General features: G+C 40.0%; 2 protein-coding genes across 2 annotated transcripts; both read right to left on the reverse strand.

Moving 5' to 3' along the window:
• Positions 1–3,473: 3,473 nt before the first annotated feature.
• On the reverse strand, positions 3,474–10,668 carry LOC134071642 (carboxypeptidase O-like). Its single transcript, XM_062528441.1, has 9 exons — positions 10,569–10,668; positions 8,419–8,482; positions 8,054–8,155; positions 7,143–7,247; positions 6,927–7,043; positions 5,362–5,458; positions 4,789–4,991; positions 4,614–4,698; positions 3,474–3,979 (listed from the first exon to the last, which is right to left on the reverse strand). The coding sequence occupies exons 1-9, from the start codon at positions 10,631–10,633 to the stop codon at positions 3,699–3,701; spliced, it is 1,119 nt and encodes a 372-aa protein (XP_062384425.1). The 5' UTR covers positions 10,634–10,668; the 3' UTR covers positions 3,474–3,698.
• Positions 10,669–13,367: 2,699 nt separating this feature from the next.
• Positions 13,368–22,981, reverse strand: LOC134071739 (carboxypeptidase O-like). Its single transcript, XM_062528576.1, has 9 exons — positions 22,917–22,981; positions 17,741–17,804; positions 16,869–16,970; positions 15,443–15,544; positions 15,208–15,324; positions 14,743–14,836; positions 14,218–14,420; positions 13,874–13,958; positions 13,368–13,639 (listed from the first exon to the last, which is right to left on the reverse strand). Exons 1-9 carry the CDS (start codon positions 22,979–22,981, stop codon positions 13,368–13,370), a joined length of 1,104 nt encoding a protein of 367 aa, XP_062384560.1.
• Between the last annotated feature and the right edge of the window lie 1,391 nt (positions 22,982–24,372).

Here is a 24,372-nt window from a genome sequence, read left to right on the forward strand (position 1 = left end):
AAAACCTATCAAGACGCATCAACATGATGGGTGCTTGCTTTCCCCGAAAAGGAGACATGGTGCAGAGAAACGATGACATGCCAGTTGTGTGCATGAGAGGGAGAGAAAAGCACCTCAACTTTGGAGACACGTCTTTGAGCAGAACCAATAGCCAGAAAAAGGCAGTGACGCAGCTGAGAGGCTAACTGTTTTGCAGCAGTTGGCAACAATCATCTGCCCAGAAAAGACATGTGTTACGTTTTCCATTGTGATGACAATGTTGTGTGCTGACTGGGTTTTTACGAGTGGTGTGCGATACTGCAAAATTTGGTATTGATCCGATACCAAATTAATAAAGGGCCAGCATTGCCGATACCAATACCGACATTTGTTACTAAAAGCAGTTTATGTACTTTTATGTAGGGGGGAGCAGTATGTCATGATTTTTGATGTGAATGAAACATCAATATGCTACAATTTTATACAGTTACATGACCAGTTACATTAATGAATTTGTGATTTCCGCTTCTAACAATTTACAAACATTTCAACAATGAAACATTACAAAGCAGGCATGCAAGACGTGATAGGAGTGGTGTTCGCATGACTGTAAGCTAGTCCTTAGTGAAACAGGAGCAACATATTGTGAACATAGACAACAGAAATTGGAAGTGAATAGAAATTGAAGAATCGATCCCATCGCGCTAGTATCTGTCTGATACCAATATCGATGGCAATGCCAATACTATCGAATTTGGATCGGTATGCCCACCTCTAGTTTTTATGTTGCCGTTCTAAATAAATAATGTCTGCTCAGGATGAGTTCACCTGTCCCTAATGCTAGATAATGTCATACAGGATAATGCCTCTCCTCTTTGACACAGGAACCACTGTGTCACTGTTGAACTTGATAACCTGGAAACATTTCTTCTCCCATAACATAAGCCACTGGGGCCATCCTCTACAACTCTGCGAGGTTAGGAAACTCTGAAATAGGATTCACCCTACTGGATACCACAGGCTCAAAAATTGTGGTAAAAAAACATGGTAAAAAAGTGGTGCCACCCCCTGGAATCAACAGTGGTCAACATTGTTTAATGGGGTGGAGAGCCACTCCACCATTCTCTTCTAGCACTGCAGGATAACATCTGGTCTGAGCTACACTGCAGGTGACTGCTTCACCATGGACATCCAACCTGGTAGTGGCAAAGCAGAGGATGGGAGGCCTGCGCATCTGTGTGGACCTCAGAGCAGTAAGCAGAGCCATAATACCTGATTGCAAGGCTGTAGCTTTAGTCTGTGGACAGCTAAAAATCTGCTCAAGATGTTGTAAGTGGGTGTTGAAGTCAGGTGAGTAGACAATAACATCGTCCAGGTAAATGAGAGCAGAATTGTAGACGTGGGCGACTAGGCAGCACTGCAATAGCCTCTGAAACGTGGCTGGATCATTGCAGACACTAAAGGGCATGCACTCAAACTAGCACAGACCAAAATGTGTGGTGAAGGCAGTCTTTTCTTGGTCTGCACCTAGCCCTATGAGGCTTGTGAGGCTTGTGAGGGATTCTTCTATGACTTTTTCTTTGCCAGAACAACCAGGGCGGCCCATGGACTTTGAACCTTTCTTGTATTGGACTTTGGACCCATTGACCTTTCTTGTATTGGTGTTGCGGTGGCTGTAGGGATCTGGTGTGTGACTACCGCAGTCTTCCTAAAGTCATCCTCGTGAGCAATAAACACGTGGGACCACTTCGGCTGGAGAGCTGCCAGTTGAGCTTGCTGACCACTGTTCAGGTAGCTCACCAGGCAATACAAGGGCCAGATGATTTTCAGTTTGTGTCTGTTATGTGTGCATAACATCAGCCTCGACTACCTGGGGTTCAGTGTTTCGTAGCACGAGTCTGGAGCCTCTTATATCCCTTGGATCTATTTGGGTCAAAGAAGTCAGGGTCGGCACTGTGGCAACTCTTGGGGAAATGGATTAGGATTGCAGACACGGAGGGGAACCTTCCCACCTTGCACCCAGCACAGCAATCTGGAAACACACCACTCACACCCATGGTCGTCCAGCTCTTCAACTAAGAAAGGGAAGTTGGGCTGGGGAACACAAATAACATGCACATTTTATGATATTTTATGATAATTTTATTCATATAGCAGTTTAAAAAAACATACACCGTTATCTGTACGAACAAGAAGACAGACTGCTGACATTCAACTGACTTCTCTAGTACATCGGCCAGGTGGAATGCTATGATCTGGCGCTCCCTGGCTGAGTAGTGTATAAAGAAAACCAGTCATGTTTTTAGAATGGTCGTGCATCATTTCCTCAGTTTGCCTTGAGATGGGAAAAATACGGATTTCAATGTTGGACTTCCTGCTTTCAGTGATGTAAAAATCATAATTTTACATCATTGACTGAGGCAAACTGAGGGAATGATGCACGACGATTCAAAAACATGACTGATTTCTAAAGATACAAAGCTTAATGCTAATCGGTGAAGTGTCCCTTTAAGGTTATCAAACATTTTTTATGAAGGCTGGCCTATATTGCCCATTTTCAGAATTTGAACAGTTCAGCTCTTGCCTGATCTCTGCTACATTACTCATTGTGTGTGTTGATAGCTTATTCTTAAAAGCTGACTATACATTTAGGCTATATCTTCTATCATAACAGCATAGATACAGACGGTTAGAAGGTTGCCGCTCCCTCTGTGGGGGAAAACATGCTAACATCACACATGAAAGTCAATGGGCTAACTTGCTAGCAGAACACAAATGTTTTCCCCCACGGGGGGTGTTTCAGCCATGGTTAACACGGTAACTGGGGGCGGTAACCACGATTATGACGAGATGCCGTCTGTATGTAGCCTAGAAATCTAGACGCCCCTAGCGGCAGCAAATGTAATTTGGCTGGCGGGGCAGTCTAGCAACGCTCCGTAGAGCTAAGGAGCTGAGAAATGGAAAATAAAAGCGGGCCAATCACAGCGTGTATAGAGTCAGTGGGTGGGCTTAACATAATGGTGACTGACATGCGACCAGAAGTTGCGACGGTAACGCATCCTATTTGAAAACAAGAAGATGATTCGTTTAGCGTTATCCTATTGCGTGGAGAGGGAAGGTTACGCATCCTGCTACTTGAAAACAAGAAGATGATTTGTTTAGCGTTATCCTATTGCGGGGAGGGAATTTGAAAGACAACTGTTTATCCCACCCCTCCGATTGAGCCCTGTCTACGGTGAGTGTCCAGACCCTACATCTTGATGTGGGTCTGGCTCGTCAGGCTAGTCTGTATGTATACTCAGATAATGTTTTTCATAGACTGTCAGTAAAAGCAGCTTAATGGACACTTTTAGCCCAGCCCAGAAGCCTTTTAGAACCCATGTTAAGATGACCTTTGTTGGACCAAATCATACATAAACTTGTTTGAGACAAAACTATACACACACTGATACTTTGTATTTTGTACTGTTAAATAAAATATAGACTAGGTTTACATGACATGTGCAAAGTTGATTTCATATTTTTACTTGCTCATCTTAATCGTTCAAACCTTTTCAAAAATATTATTCTGTGCTGTCTTTAAGAATAATGCAATTCAATTCTAGAAATGGGTTGATCCTACAGTAAGCAAATCACTCTAGCCCAGCACAGATTTGATATGTCAACTGTTCCCCCCCCTCACACAGGGGGGTGCTAATGAGCCGCAAGATCAGCAGTGTTTACAGCAGGGGTGCGCTAGAGAGGCATAAAGTGACCAGGACAGTCCACACGGTGGCCATTATTGTGGCAGCATCATTTGGAAGAGTGGCATTGTGGAAAGTTTTGTCGTGGACGTAGGTGATGATGTTGCGAGCTCCCTCATAGACCTCCTCACAAGTGTGCTGAATCTGGTCCTCGGGGAGTTCAAAGCCGTACTGACCCTTGTCCCTCAGCTCGAAGGTGAAGGAGAAGGGGATACCGATGAGGCGAGCCCAGTCCATGGAGGTGCCTCCGGCTGGGTCTGAGGAAGGTTCATAAGATCACATTTTACTCACAAAACTCTGGCGTTGTATCAGCCTTCCAACATCTAAATTACAATATCTCACTGCTGAGTTAACCAAACCTGGATACTGTCTCCATTTGTCATCAAATGTAATCTGATTCTGATCTGTGGGCTAATCCTGATCAAATGTTGAGGCCACCCATGTTGAAGTATCCAAGCTTTCCTTCCTTCCTTCCTTCCTTCCTTCATTCATTCATTCATTCAACTTTTATTCATTCTAAGAGGCTCATCAAGGGTCCTCATTCTCAGTGAAGCCGAGAAGCTTTGATGGGTCACCTGAAGTGCTAGCTAAAGGTTTAGCACCTGGAGAATGAAGGACTGATTGGAAAAGTTACTCCGTCTTAAGTTGTTTATGATGGATCTTTATCATTTTTTTTATTTATTTTATTTGTTGTGTGTCTGGGTGTCATGGGTACGCTGGCAACTACGTCACTTCGTCCAATATCTTTTGTCTTGTGTGTTAATGTCTTGTATTGAGTTGCACTCAGTGCACAAAAAAATGCTATATAATTAAAAGTGACTTGACTTGACTTGACTTGACTTGACTTGACTGAGCCTGAGGACTGAGAGTGTGATTGGTAAATATACATACACAAGGCTTCTGTGAGGGCACCCACTACGTAGTCCATTCCATGAATTGCCTTCATGGCTTTGGCTGCATTTTCCACCACCACAGTCTGAGGAACACAATTTTCAAGTGCAAATTAGTGAAAGTCCTTACCAGTGATCTGTCTCTGTGTCTTTCCACTTGACTTTACTGTACATACCAGCTCATCGTAGTTGGGGACCTTGATGTGCGGGTGACCATAAGGGAAGAGGATCATCTGGCCATAGGAGTGGATGGTCAGGAAGCAGAGGATGTTTTTACTACGTGCCCCAACAAATTCCACCACAGCCTGGGTCTCAAGCTCAGAATTGGCTTCGGTACCAGGGTAGATGATGGAGCAGCAGTCTGAAGACACACCCATGGCTGCAAATCCAACAGAAGCATTCAGTCTCAAGGCAAGACTTAAAAAACAACACATTCCATCTCTGACATACATGTATGCATTTATGGCAACATACTTAAACTAGGAAAAATAAGCCCTTGACTGGATACATAAAGAGATCTCCGGTCTAACAACAAATTATAGTCTTTCTTAATGATAACAAGTAATTTTCATTTGAGACCAAAAGAACATCAATCAATACAGTTTTGAGTAAGACCAGATTAGCATTTACAACTGAATAGCATGTAGCACAGCCTTTGGTTGCAACTTCACTTTGTCAAACTGAATCTGTAGCAGTGTCCCCAGGTCATTTTGACAGGGCATCAACCCCACATATAAAATAGTACTCACTTCCCCACACAGCATCGTAGTTGCGATTGAGATCTGTGCCTGTGCAGTTGCAAGTGGTTGTTCCTGGTGGTGATCTGTTTTTCCTCCACAATCGAGTCTGGAAATGTAGTCATATAACATTTATATTTTTGTTATTTATAAGACCAAGCAAAGATACAAAATCCATGTGAAACTCTTGTTATCTCCAGAACACTGGTCCACTGGCAGTGATTTTAGATTAGATTAGATTTGATTCAACGTTAATGTCATTGCAGAGTACAAGTACGAAGACAACAAAAGGCAGTTTGCATCTTACCAGAAGTGTAAAAAAGTAAAAAAAAAAAAGTGCAATTTGATATACACTATATTGCCAAAAGTATTGGGTCACCTGCCTTGACCCCCATTTGAGCTTCAGTCACACCCTATTCTTAATCCACTAGGAATAGGAGTTAATATGACATCGGTCCACTCTTTGTAGCTATAACAGCTTCAACTCTTCTGGGAAGGCTTTCCACAAGGTTTAAGAGTGTGACCATTCATGTTGGAACAGGAAGGGGCCATCCCCGAGCTAGCCTTGGCCTCTTAGTTCCAATGAAAGGAACTCTGAATGCGTCAGCATTAACCAAGAGATTTTGGACAATTCCATGCTCCCAACTTTGTGGGAACAGTTTGGGGATGGCCACTTCCTGTTCCAACATGACTGTGTACCAGTGCACCAGGCAAGGTCCATAAAGACATGGATGACAGAGTTTGGTGTGAATGAACTTGACTGGCCTGCACACCTGACCATAACCCAACAGAACACCTTTGAATTAAAGCGGTGACCGAGAGCCAGTCTCCTCAACTAACATCAGTATGTGACTTCACAAATGCGCTTCTGGAAGAGTGGTCAAAAATGCCCATAAACACCTCTCCTAAACCTTGTGAAAAGCCTTCCCAGAAGAGTTGTAGCTGTTGTAGCTGCAAAGGGCGGACCAACGTCATATCAAGCCCTATGGATTAAGAATGGCATGTGACTGAAGTTCATATGGGGGTCAAGGTAATGTGTACAAGTATAGACAGGTGGTGCATAGACAGGACAAGAAGTGTATTGCAGTGTAGACAGTATAGGTTTACAGAGGGTGGTTTAGAGTATATAGATGAAATATATGTGCACTTAATTAGCAGTTACCTTATAAGAGCAGAATAAATATGGCTATGTAATATGAACAATGTATGAACAGCATGATACAGTATGTGCAATGTAGAAGCAGTAACATTATAATAGTAGCAAGAATAATATACTGTAGATACAGTGTATTAACAGAATATATTATAAGAAAAACACAATATATGGATATTCGTTATGAACCATATAGACAGATATATACAGCATGTACAGCTATGTGCAGTGGGGTAACAATACAATTGTAGTGCAGACACAGTAACAGTAGTAAGAATAAGTGTATGTGCAGGATGAATAGTATGAAGTATAAGTGCAATTACGTGTACATTTGTAAATACTTGTAAATACTAAGTGAATATGAAGATATTTTGACAAATAAATTATATAGTTATGATTGAAGACATGTATGCCATGCACTGACCGTGTTGTCTTTCCAAGTGTATATGTAGCCATCCACATTCAGCACAGGGGTGACGTAGAAATCCAGGTTCTTGAGCATCTCCTCCACTTTGGCGTCGGTTTTGTAAGTGCGGAGTATCTGTGTTTGAGACAGAGAGTAAAGTAAGTCAGGGCATTTAAATATAGTGTATCTGCAAGAGCTGTAACAAGGCGTTGACAGTGCAATTAAACACCTCACCTCTTTGACAAAGTACTGGCAGAAAGCTGGGGAGATCCATTCTCTGGCGTGGATACCACAGTCCATCCAGATGGCCTTTTTGTTTTCAGCGGGATTCAGGCCAATCTGGAGAAAGGATGATATCTTAAGTGAACCAGTATGAGGGGCTCAAGGATGCGGGTTTACTAACTGCAACATGCATGGAGGTAAAAAGAATGGCCTTCCTGGACTATAGTTAAAGAAATCGGTTATTGTTAAGATGCATTGTTTTCTCATACTCCATCACAGGTGTTGAATACATCATCTTTTTTTATCACTGAAAATCTGTGCTAGTATATGTAGAAAATAACATCACCAGAGAATCACTTTTTATGTGCTTTTTTGTTTCATTTTTGTTTTTGTTGTGCGTGCGTGCGTGCGTGCGTGCATGCGTGCGTGTGCGCGTGCGTGCGTGCGTGCGTGTTTGTTTATGTTTGTGTGTGGGTGCCACAGCTGTGCTCACAGGGGGATGACAAGTTATAGCTGGACTGACGGCAGGCTGCAGGATGTGGGTTGTTCAAGTTGGGATGAAACTTTCTATTCATAGTCTTTTATCATTTCTGTTCCCAGCTAACTCATTAACTACATTGCCTGCCATGCAATTCATTCCTGGTTGCACTGATTGTGATTGTTTTATAGAACATTGATGTGCCAAACCTGCACACAGCACCTCAAAGTTGTGGAAATCTTGTGCCAGAAGCACATACAGTATTCAATAGTACTGATGGCACTCTACATGTACGTACAGTATGTACTGTACATACTATTGCGTACTCTGCTTCATTATAACTCTGAATTCCAACTTTTCAACTTTTACATCACCTACATCCTGATTCCCGACACACGTGCCTCTGTATAGGTTTCATTCATGAGATAAGGCTGAGCTGTTTCACCTTGAGGAATGCAATTTCTCTCTTTTCAAAGGACGTCCCATAGTTGGTGATAGATACCACTCCGGGATTGTCTGTTTCAATCTGCTTCATCCAAGCCGTGATCTATGGATCATCACATGGAATTAGTAAAGAGGACAGCAACACAAGTTGCCACACAACAAATGTTGAAAAGCCTTTTGCTGCTCAATATATCTAGTTATGAATAAATAGCTCTGTAAACAGGCAAACTTTGTCATGATTATGTGTATGTTAAATGTTGTCATTTTGTATCTTTGTGTGTCATTTATATAATAATAAAAAGAAGAAGAAAAAAGAAAAGTTTTAATTTACTGCTGTAGATGTTTCACAGAAAATTGTTGTCTCACCTCAGGCAGAGGGTGATACTTGGTGTAGTCATAATTTCTTGGCTCATCAACTTTCTCGAGAACTCTGATCAGAAGAACATAGAGATTTGTAGATAACATGTACTTGCTGAGCTGACGTATTGCCACTGTGATAAACAATTTATAAATTGACTGATTTAGCAGACCAGAGCGATATCCATCTTTAAAGGATATGTAATGTTTTACTGATACTTCAAGACTGCTGTATTCTAGCAGTGAACGAAAAATTAAATATTAACTCCAGATAAACAATTTACAGACTTGTGATAAAGCTAAAAGATATCCAAGGCAATTCATTGGACCAACGGTCCTTTGAAGACCCGCTATCAGCATAGCAATGGTTAACCTGACATGATCCCTTTGATATCCTGATGATGTACTGTCATTTGAAGTACAGCATTTCATTTTGAATCACTTTTGAATCAAATTGCTTTGTATTGCCTAAATTGCTGGAAAGAGAAAGACTGGGGACTATGAATAGTCCTTGAGCCAGAGGGGTTGGTTGATACCATAAGTGGAATAAGTCTCATACTGTAAAATGGAATCGATTTGGTCAACTGTTGTTGTTTTTTAAATGTGCTATACAAATAAATTGACATTGACATTGACATTGACATCGATTGACCCAAATTAGCGGGTCTGGGGCTGAGAGCGGGTCTCTCAATATAGGCTCACACTTTATTTGGAGGGTCTCTGTTTGATGTTGCAACATAGATTATCTACAAACATCCTCTTAGCTACACACGGTTAGGTCAGGGTCAAGGGGCTTAGGTTAGAACTCAAGATGAATTTCAACCACCTGTAAAGGCTGGCTGACTAGTGACTAGAAAGTGTTACCTAGTATTATTACAATACTATTCACACATTTGCATATTATTACACCTCTTGTGTAGGTATATAGAGGCTTTTGTTGATGCATTTAATTTTTATTTAGGTGGGGAAAGCAGCGCTAAGCTTTTTCTTCGCCACACTTGTTCTAACATTCAGCGAATATCTCTTCATAACCCCCTATCTCTGCTGTCCGAGTACACAGCCCTGGCTCTGTAAATTGGACACAAAGGGACTGCCTGTCCGCAAACAATAACAAAACACTTGACTTCCTTGGGGGAGCACTAAAGGGAGGGATGACCTATCTCTCTGGTGTGCTTTGACCTTTTCTCTCAAAATGTAGCCATGGATAAAATAAGAAACATAAACATAGCCTAAGACATGTTATCTCATCCAGCATCGTTTACCTTATTACTTTAAGTTAGACTTTTGTCTAAGCAGTGCAGTATGGCTCTATACAGTGACTTACAAACTTTTCTGGCTCATGGCACCCCTAAACATATCTCTCTCCATTCACCACACCCCTATTTGTTTTTTTGTTTTTTTACTACCTTGTGATAGGTTGGATAGGTTATGCCTGCTTTTAGTGTAAGCATTACTGAGACGGGGAGGTTTATACAATTAGTTTTATTCAAATGAACCACTCTCTTTAATTTTACTCATTTAATGGAACTTTTCAAGTAAAGTTAGTAAAAGTGGCATCCACGCCTTTGTCTTGCCTTGTGTTTCGCTTGGTGTCTAACTCCAAAAGTAGTAAATCCAGAAAAAGAAAAGTAGTTGCACGCAAAAGCTGAATTATAAGAACTTGAATTGATAACATAAACCGAAATATATAATGAGCCAAAGACAAAATAAATGGGAGACAAACGTTTCGGGTCTAGCCCATCATCAGCGTTCCCAATTGAAAAAGTTCCAAAAAATAGAACTTTTAAAAAAAAAAAATAGTGAACAGAATGGGAACAGAAATATCAGGAATAGACCTTCAACTAAAGTACATAAAACATCTGTGCATCACAACTGTATTTTATAATTGATATTATGGCTAATTTCTTTTTGCAAATAAATAAATTCTTCAATAAATGATCAAGCCTTGGACTATTCCGCGGTGTCCCTGAGCATACGTCATGGCGCCCCAGCACCGACTTAAAAAAATCCTAAAATGGAGTTTTATAGGCTTACATTTGGTAATGATTTGGTAAGCCACTAACCAGTACATTACAATAAGTATTGCACGCTCAGTGTTCTTTTCATTGCATTGAAATAAATGTTTGCATGTAAATGTGGTGCATTTGTCCAAGTCTTACCTTCCTGTCACTGACTGTCCACCCAGTAACACCAGCATCAACACGGCAATCACTGGGCTCGCCATTACTCTTTTGGTCCCCTGATTAGCAGTGTGTAGGAGATATCCACCTTGTCTCCACAGTCAAGACCCACTGCTGTAATGTTCGCCAGGGGGTGTCCATCTAAGTTTTATAGGGACCATTGTCCGAAGATGCAACAGAAAAAAAAACCCCATAGTCTCCTAATGTAACCCTGAGGGCTTGGTTTCATGATCAGTGATAAGATAAGATCAGATCCAAAACTTGACTTGCTGATATAAAGTGTCATGATAATGTAACATTGCTGTTGCACTAAAAAAAAAAACATTATTGTCTTTTGTCTAGAGAGACAAGGTGTTCCTGGCCTTGCCCCTTACGTAATCTGCCTGGATCACTAACCCTTGTGACCTTCCTTGCACATCTACTAATTATCCATTGTATAGAGTTGGGACGAGAGGTGAATCCCGCCTTTGTAAAACACTTAAGCTTATAGGTTATCTCTCTGTTTAGGGTGAATCTTCTCTGTGATGTCTGCCTCTCTCACAGGACGTGCATCATTGAAATAATTAAGTCTGTCAATCATCCTCCTGACTGAGTGGACCATCTTTTAACATGTTTTTTTTTATATGTAATATTACAGCTTTCACGAGTGTAGGTAGAAGGATATAAGGATACAAGGAGTTTTTATTTGTCACATGCATTACTAAAGTAAAGAATGCAGTGAAATTTGTCAGTTCCTTCGCCTGTTATGCATGGGGGGGGGGGGGGGGGGGTAAGAGTAAAAGGTAAGAGGTGTAGAGGGGCAGGATAAGTGTAAAAAGCATTTAAGTGCATGGGAGGGGGGGGGGTAAGAGTAAGCTGCAAGGGGTGAATGATGTATGAATGTGTGTGTGTGTGTGTGTGTGCGTGTGTGTGTGTGTGTGTGTGTGTGTGTGTGTGTGTGTGTGTGCTATTGCAGACTAGCGCTGACTAGCTCTCTCATGCTGGAGGTCTTGGTTCCTTCTTTATATTGCACGGATGCAAGTCATACAACCCGAATTCCTAAAAAGTTGGGATGCTTTGTAGAACGTGAATAATAAAAGAATAATATTAGAAATCATGTCAAATCTATGTGTAATTGAGAATAGTTCAAAGACAACATGCAGTATCAACTTGACAGAGAGAAATTGTTTTTTTTTTCAAAAAGTCAAAAAGTTGGGACAGGGGTATTTTTACTGTGTTCCTTAAACTCCTCATTTACAGTAACAACATTCTGTAAATGTTTAGGAACTGCGGAGACCAGTTCCTAGAGGTTTGAGAGTGAAATGTGGTCCAAGTCCTTCCAGATATAGGGTTTCAGCTGCTCAACAGTCTGGGGACTTCTTAATCATGTTTATATATATATATATATATATATATATATATATATATTCCGTGATGCATCCCAATTAGACAGATCTGGGTTGCAAACAGGCCATTTCACATGGGCTCTATTTCTCTATGGAGAAATACTGTTTAAATGGAAGAAAGATGGTTACATTTCTATATCATGTTAATTCTTTTTTTCTTTGCATGGTATAGTTTACTTGTGCTAAAAAAAAGAAAAGAAGGATTTCAAGTGTGGAACCTTTTTCCATTTCTTATAGTTTAAACTAGCATTTTTGAATGGAACATAACACTGTGCTCACAGACGATGGCTATCAGAGTATACAATGATTTTCTTTACAGATAAAGGTCTGGTTTTAATGCACTGCCATCTGAAGTCCAAAAGACCACGGTCATCCAATACTTTTACAGCCCTGTCCCTTATCTTCAAGATTTTTTTAATTATCTGAATATTTTAATGATATTATGTAGGCCATTTTTGACAATGAACTAGTTACTTGTAGCTAAATACTTTTTAAGTAATGACCCAAACAAACACTGATCATAAGAAGCCTAATGTGAACTATTCTAATCAATAATCAGTGGTGAAGTTCTGCTACTGTAACTTTATTTCAGTGTCTTGATCACAGAAATTAGACTTAGGCTATCAGCCTTAAAAATGGGATACTGTATGTACTGTAAGATGAATTATTTGAGATGTAATTTAATTAATGACATGCAACATGAAAGAGTTCATGAAATACATAATTTAATGATCATCAAATAGTCATTTCCAAGACATCAATATATAATATAGACTAATTTAGAGAAAATTAATCATGTAAATATGTACACAGTCTTGTGGATTACATCTGAACATACTGTACCCAATATGAGTACTAACTATGATGTTCCAAGAAGCACAAATTTAGTCAGTGACTAAATTTCCGTGGTTAGATTTCACACTGACTTCTTACACCCCCTAATACCAATATAACAATGTATTGATTGTACTACATATTTAGCTGTCCATGAAGTACTCATAAGGCTCATAATAATCATTTTTCCATTTCATTTCCGTCATAAAGCACCCCAGTACTGTTTAAATAACTGTTTCACATTTGTAATAGTGGTAGTTGTCATTGTAATAGGAGACATAGTGATCATGGTAATATCAGCTGTATAGTAATAGTCACATTGGCAGTAGTGTAAGCATTGATGTATCATTAGCAATTGTGAGAGTAATAGTTATCATATTTGTAGATGCCAGGATTGCATGTAATAGGCTAACAGTATCTGCAAGCTAGTCCATCATAGCTACAGCAAGGAGGTGCTGAAACGACAGTTTTAGTAGTGCAAATGCATAGTCATAAGCAGCAATAAGGGAAGACATCTCATTTTGCTTGTAAATGTGCAGATAAAGTAGTTGGCAATGCTTTATAGCAAGGGGGTGCCAGTCAGGCACAAAGCAAGCAAGACCATCCATAATGTAGCTATTAGAGTGGAGGCAGCACTTGGAATGTGGAAGGTCTTGTCGTGGACGTAGGTGACGATGGAGCGTGCTCCCTCATAGGCCTCCTCACAGGCGGGCTGAATCTGGTCCTCGGGGAGTTTGAAGCCGAACTGACCCTTATCCCTGAGCTCGAAGGTGAAGGAGTACGGGATACCGATCAGGCGGGCCCAGTCTCGAGAGGAGCCAGAGTTTGGATCTGTGGTTTTAAAAAAAAAAAAGAGAGAGAGGGAGATAGAGAGAGAGAGAGAGAGAGAGAGAGAGAGAGAGAGAGAGAGAGAGAGAGAGTCACTTACTCAGTCTGTGGACAACTTTTTATTTTATTTCATTTAACCTTTATTTAGCCAGGATTGTCCCATTGAGACTGAGCGTCTCTTCTGCCAGGGACAACAGATAGAAACAGGAAAAACTTCTGAGAGATATGGATACTCACAGAGAACATTGGGGGAGGTGCCCACGGTGTACTTTTTCTCGTGGACTTTGAAGATGGCATCGGCAGCAGCAGTTCCCACAGACATCTGCATACAGCACATAACAGGCATCACTATCAACGTACTGATCAAGCTGTCTTTAGCCTACCACTCAGCCTGTATGACAACATCCTGTTGTCTGAAATGGCTCGTCATGTTTTATTTTTTTATTTTTCCATCTTGTTTTTCTCTGAACCATTGCCCCTTTCTTCCTTTTTGATTGTCTTTCATGTCCCTCCATTTCTCTTCCCATCTGTCACTCACACCATGTTATCACTCCCCTTCTCACTGTACTGTGCAGACTCACCAGTTCATCGATGTTGGGGGCCGAGATGTTGGGGTGTCCGAAGGGCAGCAGAATCAACTGGCCAAAGGAGTGGATGGTGAGGAAGCACACGATCTCGTTTCTATTCTGCAGCACAAAGTCTGTGACTGCCTGCGCTTCGCTCTCGGAGAGCACTTTGGCACCATTGTACACTACTGAGCAACAGTTTCTCGAGACACCCACCGCTGTAAGGAAGGCAGATGACAGAGTTTGTTTCTCTGCTAATTACAGTGCATAGAAGAATTTAGCCATTCCAAATATAAGGGCTCTATCTTGGCAATCTAAAATGCATGGTCCGTGGCAAAAAGCTTATACAGTATTGGAACACATGCTAAAGTTGACAATATAGAATCATCTTTTGGAAATTGATCTTAATGCCTTAAAAGAAAAAATGCAGAAATAGTCAACCTTTAAGGAGGTGTCCTCAACATTTACCATGCTGTCATGAAGCGTGTGTGTCTGATCTGATCTGAATGAATTTTACAGTACAGTACAATAGATACTTACTCCCCCAATTGGCAGCAAAGTTGCGGTTAAGATCAGTGCCCATACAGGAGTCTCCACAGTTGCCCTGTGATCTAGATTTCCTCCACAGTCGGGTCTGGAAAGGTATTAAATTAGAATAGAATAGAATATATACTTTTTTGATCCCGTGAGGGAAATTCGTTTCTCTGCATTTAACCCAATTTAACCAAATCAGTGAACACACACAGCACACAGTGAGTGAACACACAGGAACAACACAAATTAACTTCACTGCCAATAGATTCACCTTTGTTCTTATTAGTGATGCCATAAAACCAGCATATTATCCATCCATAATGACAGCACTTGAACCTATTTTCCAGTTGGTAGGGCTGAATGTCAGTGGTAAATCACTATTGACTTATGATCTAAACAATATTAGACCCCAAATGACCATCATCTTCAACTCAACCAACTGTGAACGGTGCTATAAAGCCATACACTTACATCTTCACTGAACCACGTGTGGATATAGCCATCCATGTTTAGGACAGGTGTGATGAAGAAGTCCATGTTGCTGAGTATCTGTTTCATTTTCTCATCTGTCTGGTACGTGTCCAGAATCTGTTACAAAAGAATGGATATGGTCATGTGAAAACCAGACTAGAATCAAATGACCTTGTCATTGAAGATAGATGAATATTTGATATGAATGTTTTTGTTTTCACTTGTTGATCCCCACCTGTTTGACAAAGTACTGGCAGAAAGCTGGGGAGATCCATTCTAGGGCATGGATGCCACAGTCCATCCAGATGGCTTTTTTCTTCCCAGATCCCTGGCTAATCTACAACAAATATCATGAAAATGATCATGAAAAAATCATGAACCATACATGGGAGCAGTTGCCACACAAACAAGAGGGTGGGTAAACTATAAATTATGTGATCAGATGGACCACGACGCGATCACCGGTAAGGTGGATCATGGTATACTAGTGTGTAATGGGTAAACCATGCGTAAACCATTTAGGCTACTTTTGTTTAAGATTAGACTCCGCTGCATAACATGCCTGTCTGCTGAATTTACTGGATGGGAGACTTCCTAGGAAAACTAACTTGCAGTGTAGGATGGTTAGTAAAGTAGGTTCCACTCTTCTCGCCAAAATCAGTGCCAATGCCAGATGCAGTGACTGGGACATTGCACTGTACAGTAATGCTGTCCTTTGAATGAGACGTTTAACTGAGGTCCTGACTCCTGACATGATTTACTGTTCTCCAATTTCCTGGCTAAATTCTCAACTGGGTTCACTCAATCTGCCTTGATAAAGTGCTACTGTATGAATGCATTGTTGTTATGTAGTGCAGCTGACACAGTTTACACTGGTCAGTCTTACAGAATGTGAACAGCTTACTGTGATACTGTGAATGATCCGTCCCTTTGCACAAAAATATATGCTAAACCTAAGCATAAGCTCATATGAACCACTATACTTTCAGATCTCATTCAGAAGCTCTGTGATTGTCATTGATATCAGGCTCATGTGTTGATCTTCAGTTGATCTTCACAGAGTATATTGATTTAAGTGAATATTGGGTGAAATTCAGTTAAGACCAATGAAATGCTTAAGATGCATGGTGTGTCTTTAGCTTTGTTACACTTCTATCGTAAGATCATGTGCTCATGGAGAATCATGCATTTTCATATTAAAGTAGCATTATATCTCAGTGGAGATCAGAGAGTGAGAGCAGAGGAAGCCATGTCTGTGTTGTTCACATACAGAAGAAGGTAAGGTCATTAGATAGGTGGAGCACACACACAATGCACTTATCTTAGGTTAGATTAACTTAGGTTAACTGGTTATCCGCTGTCTAGCTGTTTGTCCACGTGTTTCAGATAACTATCTTAGTTTAATGTATTCAACACACCCCTCTAAACCTGCAGTCAAATGCTAACCTGAAATGACCTTCAGGGATTGCATGGGGGATAATTCTAAGCAAAAATAAAAGTATCTTAAATATATACAGTATATATTTGCCATGAACTCTTTTAATCCAGTGAGATATAAAATAGAAACACTTATGAAGAACACAAATTACACTGTATCAGTGTTAGTGAAGTTAACTTCGTCGTTGTTATGTAAAACATGACTGCAAACAAAGTAAATCTACCTTCAGAAGTTTAATGGTTCGATTCTCATATGTCTGCCCATAGGGAATGATGGTGACGAGACCCTGGTGGTCTTTCTCCAGCTGCTCCATCCATCCAGTGATCTGATTGTGCAAATGCAGACATGTTAGCTGAGGACTTCCTCAGAGTTTAGGTTTAGCTTTTATTGGGGAGTTCATACATGTTAAGTGCTGCTTCTAAGATCTATAGCCTATAGGTGTTCCCATGCTGCTTTGCGCGCTAGTTCATTCACACACTGCAAAGGCAGCCAGGAAACTACTGTATACCTCCCTAATTTTTACCTGAGATAGGGGACCAATCACAGAACAGGGGGGAACGCAAGACCATGATGAGCTATGGACAGACGCATTTGATAGACATCCGTGGCGCCCAATGAACGGATCTGGGCATTTTTTTTCAAATATGAGAAAATGAATGTATGGTTGGCAGACCACGTCTCATTGAGATGTGGTCGCGTCAGCCAGGCTAAAGATCTGCGGTGGTCCAGGGAGAGGTACTGTACTAAGAACTGTTATAGGTTCATTTGCAAAGGGAATTTTACACAACAATGACTTTAAACTCCTTGGGGGGGAAATGTGACGTCAGCTGTCATTATGAAATTAAACTATTACACCAACAAAATAAGATTCTCATTCAGTGGGGTTGTAAATTGAAAGCAAAAGATTGCAACCCGAAATGTAAATGCAACTTCACATTGAAAAGGTTATGAAAAGTCAACTGGGTTGAATATTATTATTTGATTAAAGTGATTCATTTGTAATGTATTACAGTACACTGAGCTACTTCTGCACTGTGTGAGAGTCTTGTGAAGGCCACAATAGTGTTATTCTGTCCTAGAGAGAGGAAATCTAACCTGGTCCATGGTGTGGTATTTGAAGTAGTCATGAGTCACTCTGTCTTCAGCACCCTCTCCAACTCTGAATTAAAACAAATAAATAAAATAGAGTTCCTTCTGTTAGGCATTTTCTAATTTTAGACAGCAGCATTCATCACAGAATCTAGTAAGTTCTAAGTATAAATGCTATGTTAAAAAAAACAAGCGATATTTCCACATTTTTGTTCTAATTCTACAGTATCTGTATGCAGACCTATTGAAGGCACTTACCTCCCCAGACTTCCTAATCCTGCTAGAACTAAAAGCACTAAAATCCCTCTGATAGAATGAGACATGATGGCTGTCTTTGTCTACCTCTAAACACAAAGTCTTCTCTCTCTCTCTCTCTCTCTCTCTCTCTCTCTCTCGTCAACTTAAGTTTATAAGGTGTCTGTCTTATCAGATAACAGCTGAAGTATAAATGAAGCTAGCTGGTTAGCATGCTAATTTTAGGGGATCTGGGCAACTCAAGTATCCTGGTTATCTCAATTGAAATTGAGATTGGGTCGACAAGGTTCATTCACCTCCTATTTCCAAGAGGTGTTACCAAAGGGAAGCAATCAAAATGCCCCCAAAACCATTACCAGTCAGAACGATGAAAGAGAACACATATGCTCAGCAACGGAATTAGCATTTTTCAAAATCTGCTTCAATTTCATCATGTTCAACCAATGGTTATTTTAACGGTTATGATTGACGCCTGGGTTTTAGGCGCCTGGGTTTTTTCCAATATTGGAAATGGAAGTGAATGGCTTCTTTGCTAGATGGACCTGTAGAGCAAATTCAAATGTTTGACTGGATCTACTTTTGACGTTATGTCCAAATTATTATTTTGTTCACATTCTGTTGTTATTTGAAGTGTATTTGTCATTGTTTAAAACTAAAAGTGCTACATACAGCACCTTCAAAGGCTTTAAACCTTCCTGGATTATTGATGAACTATGGAAATTGTTTACTGTTGTAGTCCTATACATGACACACTGCCGCCTCAGAAGTCAAATTTTCCACCAGCCTTATTCAATCTACGTACAATCATAGGGAATCAATGATTCATTACTGCATGGGGATGAAGGGTTGTAAAGGGATATTATTTTCTTCCTCTAATCTTTTGTTATATTTGTTTTGGAGCAGTTATGTGGATCTGGCCTTGAATCATTCATCACAACGGTAATTATCATATCAGCAAATAAGTAGTATGATCTGTGATAGTTCAGAAGTTAATACTGCTCTTTAATGATTAATAAAGTTAAACATAATAAAAGTTAGTATTTTATGTGTCTTAATGAATGGCTTTACAAATGGCTTGGGACAGTGACATGAGACACTTAAACACAATGCAATTGACCCAAGGTGCTCACAGAAATAAAATAAATACAGTAATAAAAACAAAATATAAGTGACAAAAGATTCATCCAAACACAAAAATAATAGTAATGATAATGATAAACTGATTATGATTGTAGATAAAACTAGAACATGTAATTTCGAGGAAATTACCAGTTCATGAAAATGCAAAACAGATATTAACATAAAATGCAAAACAAACTTTTATTTAGAAACAGTTGTAGGCAGAGGAAACAGTTGACGGGAGTCATAGTTCATGACAGCTGACAGTTGTCAGAACAGTTGAACAATTAGTTGAGTAGTTTTTACAATTGTTTACCTGTTTTAACAGCCTAAATCAGATTGCAAGATACCAACAGCCAATCAGATTGCAGGATTCCAAGAGCCAATAAGATTGCAGTATTCTCACAGCCAATCAGATTGCAGGATTCTCAATGCCAATCAGATTGCAGGATTCCAACAGCCAATCAAATTGCAGGATTCTGAGAGCCTATCAGATTGCAGGATTCTCACAGCCAATCAGATTGCAGGATTTTGGGAGCCAATCAGATTGCAGGATTCTGGGAGCCAATCAAATTGCAGGATTTTGGGAGCCAATCAGATTGCAGGATTCTGGGAGCCAATCAGATTGCAGGATTCCAACAGCCAATCAGATTGCAGGATTCTAACAGCCAATCAGATTGCAGGATTTTGGGAGCCAATCAGATTGCAGGATTCTAGGAGCCAATCAGATTGCAGGATTTTGGGAGCCAATCAGATTGCAGGATTCCAACAGCCAATCAGATTGCAGGATTCTAACAGCCAATCAGATTGCATGATTCAGAGAGCCAATCTCAGATCAAACGCAATGCATCATCATGGCAACAAAAGCAATAGATTGAAGCCTTTCCAAAACACTTGCCTGTACACTTGTACACCAGAGGAGTATAGGGTCCCGTGGCTGTAGATTTGACCAATCCTCTGTGTGATTCAAACTGATGACTGCTACTGATAATTGAACAAAGGATGTATTACTAAAGGTAGGGCAGGGCATGCCTGGGCTACTGTAGCCTACCAGTGATTTTGTTTTTTTACTACCTTGTGATAGGTTGGATAGGTTATGCCTGCTTTTAGTGTAAGCATTACTGAGAAGGGGAGGTGTATACAATTTTCAATCTCTGCCTGCTACAACAGAAACCTGTGAGATGTTTCTCAATTTCTTTATTGACAAAATTGACATCATAAAATCTCACATCTCACCCTCAATTTCTGATCCTGCTCTGTGCCAGTCTGTTATTAACCGCCTCCAACAGTTCCAACCAGTCTCCTCCTCACAGCTGTCTGATGTGGTCTCTCATATGAAGCCCTCTTCTTGCCACTCTGATATTCTTCCATCTCACCTTTTCAAGGAAGTTTTTGCAGCCATTTGCCCTTTTGTTTTGAGTACCATTAACAGCTCTCTGGCTAATGGAGTGGTACCCTCTGGCTTTAAACACGCTATTGTACAACCTCTCCTGAAAAAACCTAGCCTTGATCCTATTGATTTGAAAAATTATAGGCCCATATCTAAATTGCCCTTTCTATCAAAGATCTTAGAAAAAGTTGTTCTGTCTCAGGTCTCTTCCTACTTAAACACTTCTAATATCCTCGACAAGTTTCAATCTGGTTTTAGACCACTTCATAGTACAGAGTCTGCATTACTTAAGGTCCATAATGATTTAATGCTCTCTGTTTACTCTGGTTCCTGTGCCCTTCTGGTCCTATTAGATCTTAGTGCTGCTTTTGACACTATTGACCACAATATCCTTTTAAAACGCCTGGATGTTGAAGTCGGTCTGCAAGGCACTGTATTAACTTGGTTCAGATCCTATCTAACTGATAGATCTTTTTCAGTGCATTTAGGTAATGCTTTGTCATCATCTGCTCCCATTAAGTGTGGTGTCCCCCAGGGTTCTATTTTAGGGCCTCTGTTATTTTCTTTATATATGCTTCCCCTGGGGTCCATTTTTAACCGTCACAATATTCGTTACCACTGCTATGCGGATGATACCCAATTTTATATACCAGTGGCACCTGAAAATTCCTGTTCATTGACCAACCTTTTTCTTTGTCTCAGTGACATTAAGAATTGGATGGCTAACAATTTTTTACAGCTTAATGAAAATAAAACAGAAGTGATCATTTTTGGACCATCAAACTCTGTCAACACTCTTAGCAAGGCTCTTGGCCCTCTGTCTGTTAACCACCACAGTGTTGTTAAAAACCTAGGTGTTTTCCTAGACTCTGCTTTGACTTTTAACAAGCAAGTCAACAGCGTGGTCAAAGGGAGTTTCTTCCAGCTTCGATTAATAGCCAAACTTAAGTCCTGTCTTTCCAACAGTGATTTAGAAGTCCTTATACATGCCTTCATATCATCTAGACTTGATTACTGCAACTCATTGTATGTAGGTTTAACTAAGTCAACCCTGCACAGACTCCAGGTTGTCCAAAATGCTGCAGCAAGATTGCTAACTGGATCTAAGAAACGTGACCACATTACACCTGTGTTGGCTAAACTTCACTGGCTCCCTGTTGAACAAAGAATTAATTTTAAAATTCTGCTCTTTGTTTATAAAGCCTTACATGACTTAGCACCTCAATACATCTGTGATCTCTTAATTCCTTACTGTCCTCCTAGACCTCTTCGTTCTTCCTCACAATGTCTTCTTTCTATTCCCTCTGCTTCACTTAAATCCAAAGGTGACAGAGCTTTTTCTGTCTATGCCCCCCAACTCTGGAATAGCCTTCCTGATACTGTCAAATCTTGCCCCACTATTACTAGCTTTAAATCCAACTTAAAGACTTACCTCTTCTCCCTAGCTTTTAACACTCCCTGACCTCTCCACCTCTCCCTCAAATGTTTCCTATTTGTTTATCTCCACTGTTGTGTTAACTTCTTAATTTTTCTTTAATTTCTTATTTGTTTTTATTTTTAGTTTCTATGTTTCATTAATATTATCACAATGCCCATCCTTTTGCCTACTAATATTGTATTATTATTATTGTTATTATTATTGATGATTATTATTATTGTTATTTATTTGTTCTATGTAAAGCACTTTGGTGCAATGCTGTTGCTTTTAAATGTGCTATATAAATAAAATTTGACTTGACTTGACTTGACTTGACAATTTTGTTCTATTCAAATGAACCACTCTCTTTAAATTTACTCATTTAATGGAACTTTTCAAGTAAAGTTAGTAAAAGTGGCGTCCACGCCTTTGTCTTTCCTTGTGTTTCGCTTGGTGTGTACCTCCAAAAGTAGTAAATCCAGAAAAAGAAAAGAAGTTGCACACAAAAGCTGAATTATAAGAACTTGTATTGATAACATACACCGAAATATATAATGAGCCAAAGACAAAATAAATGGGAGACAAGCGTTTCGGGTCTAGCCCATCATCAGCGTTCCCAATTGAAAAAGTTCCAAAAAATAGAACTTTTCAAAAAAATAGTGAACAGAATGGGAACAGAAATATCAGGAATTCTTCAATAAATGATCAAGCCTTGGACTATTCCGCAGTATCCCTGAGCATACGTCATGGCGACCCATGAGCACCGACCTAAAATGGTTAATTGTAAGCCACTGCTGAAAGGCTTTTAATTCACCTTCATGACCAATCCTCTTTACTTTACTTCATCTTTTACACTAGAGTTTTATATAGGCTTACATTTGGTAATGATTTGGTAAGCCACTAACCAGTACATTACAATAAGTATTGCACGCTCGGTGTTCTTTTCATTGCATTGAAATAAATGTTTGCATGTAAATGTAGTGCATTTGTCCAAGTCTTACCTTCCTGTCACTGACTGTCCACCCAGTAACACCAGCATCAACACGGCAATCACTGGGCTCGCCATTACTCTTTTGGTCCCCTGATTAGCAGTGTGTAGGAAATATCCACCTTGTCTCCACAATCAAGACCCACTGCCGTAATGTTCGCCAGGGGGTGTCCATCTAAGTTTTATAGGGACCATTGTCCAAAGATGCAACAGAAAAAAAACCCCATATAGTCTCCTAATTTAACCCTGAGGGCTTGGTTTCATGATCAGTGATAAGATAAGATCAGATCCAAAACTTGACTAGCTGATATAAAGTGTCATGATAATGTAACATTGCTGTTGCACTAAAAAGAAACATTATTGTCTTTTGTCTAGAGAGACAAGGTGTCCCTGGCCTTGCCCTTTACGTAATCTGCCTGGATCACTAACCCTTGTGACCTTCCTTGCACATCTACTAATTATCCATTGTATAGAGTTGGGACGAGAGGTGAATCCCGCCTTTGTAAAATACTTAAGCTTAGGCTATCACTCTGTTTTGAGTGAATCTTCTTTGTGATGTCTGCCTCTCTCACTTGATGTGCATCGTTGAAAGAATTAAGTCTGTCAATCATCCTCCTGACTGAGTGGACCATCTTTTAACATGTCCTAAGATAAGAAAATAACGTTGTGCTCATTTAGTACATTTCTGACTATGCCTGGTGACAGGTCTCCTCAAACTGTGAGCAATAAAATTGCCTCTGTTTTTTTTGTTTGTTTTTGTAATGTAATATTACAGCTTTCACGAGTGTAGGTACAAGGATATAAGGATACAAGGAGTTTTATTTGTCACATGCATTACTAAAGTAAAGAATGCAGTGAAATTAGTTTGCCTGTTGTGCATGGGGGAGGGGGAGGGGGGGGTGTAGAGGGGCAGGATAAGTGTAAAAAGCATTTAAGTGCAGGGGGGGGGGGGGGGGTAAGAGTAAGCTGCAGGGGGTGAATGATGTATGTGTGTGTGTGTGTGTGTGTGTGTGTGTGTGTGTGCTATTGCAGACTAGCGCTGACTAGCTCTCTCATGCTGGAGCTCTTGGTTCCATCTTTATATTGCACGGATGCAAGTCATACAACCCGAATTCCGAAAAAGTTGGGATGCTTTGTAGAACGTGAATAATAAAAGAATAATATTAGAAATCATGTCACATCTATATGCAATTGAGAATAGTTCAAAGACAACATACAGTATCAACTTGACGGAGAGAATTTTTTTTCTTTTTTTTTTCAAAAAGTCAAAAAGTTGAGACAGGGGTATTTTTACCACTGTGTTCCTTAACCTCCTCATTTAACAACATTCTGTAAATGTTTAGGAACTGAGGAAACCAGTTGCTAGAGGTTTGAGAGTGAAATGTGGTCCAAGTCCTTCCAGATATAGGGTTTCAGCTGCTCAACAGTCTGGGGACTTCTTAATCATGTTTTATTTTTTTTTATATATA

Source organism: Sardina pilchardus, chromosome 23 (assembly GCF_963854185.1).
Source record: "Sardina pilchardus chromosome 23, fSarPil1.1, whole genome shotgun sequence".
Taxonomy (NCBI): domain Eukaryota; kingdom Metazoa; phylum Chordata; class Actinopteri; order Clupeiformes; family Clupeidae; genus Sardina; species Sardina pilchardus.

Bases quoted from the DNA above. Each gene is read 5' to 3' on its own strand.
- LOC134071642 (XM_062528441.1), bottom strand. From the start codon at position 10,633: ATGGCGAGCCCAGTGATTGCCGTGTTGATGCTGGTGTTACTGGGTGGA. The intron at 8,156-8,418 runs GTGAGACAACAA...GATGATCCATAG, and splicing joins AGTATCACCCTCTGCCTGAG to ATCACGGCTTGGATGAAGCA. The intron at 4,699-4,788 runs GTATGTACAGTA...TGTGTTCCTCAG, and splicing joins TCCCCAACTACGATGAGCTG to ACTGTGGTGGTGGAAAATGC.
- LOC134071739 (XM_062528576.1), bottom strand. From the start codon at position 22,981: ATGGCGAGCCCAGTGATTGCCGTGTTGATGCTGGTGTTACTGGGTGGA. The intron at 16,971-17,740 runs GTTAGATTTCCT...TTGCACAATCAG, and splicing joins AATACCACACCATGGACCAG to ATCACTGGATGGATGGAGCA. The intron at 13,959-14,217 runs GTGAGTCTGCAC...TGCTGTATGCAG, and splicing joins CCCCCAACATCGATGAACTG to ATGTCTGTGGGAACTGCTGC.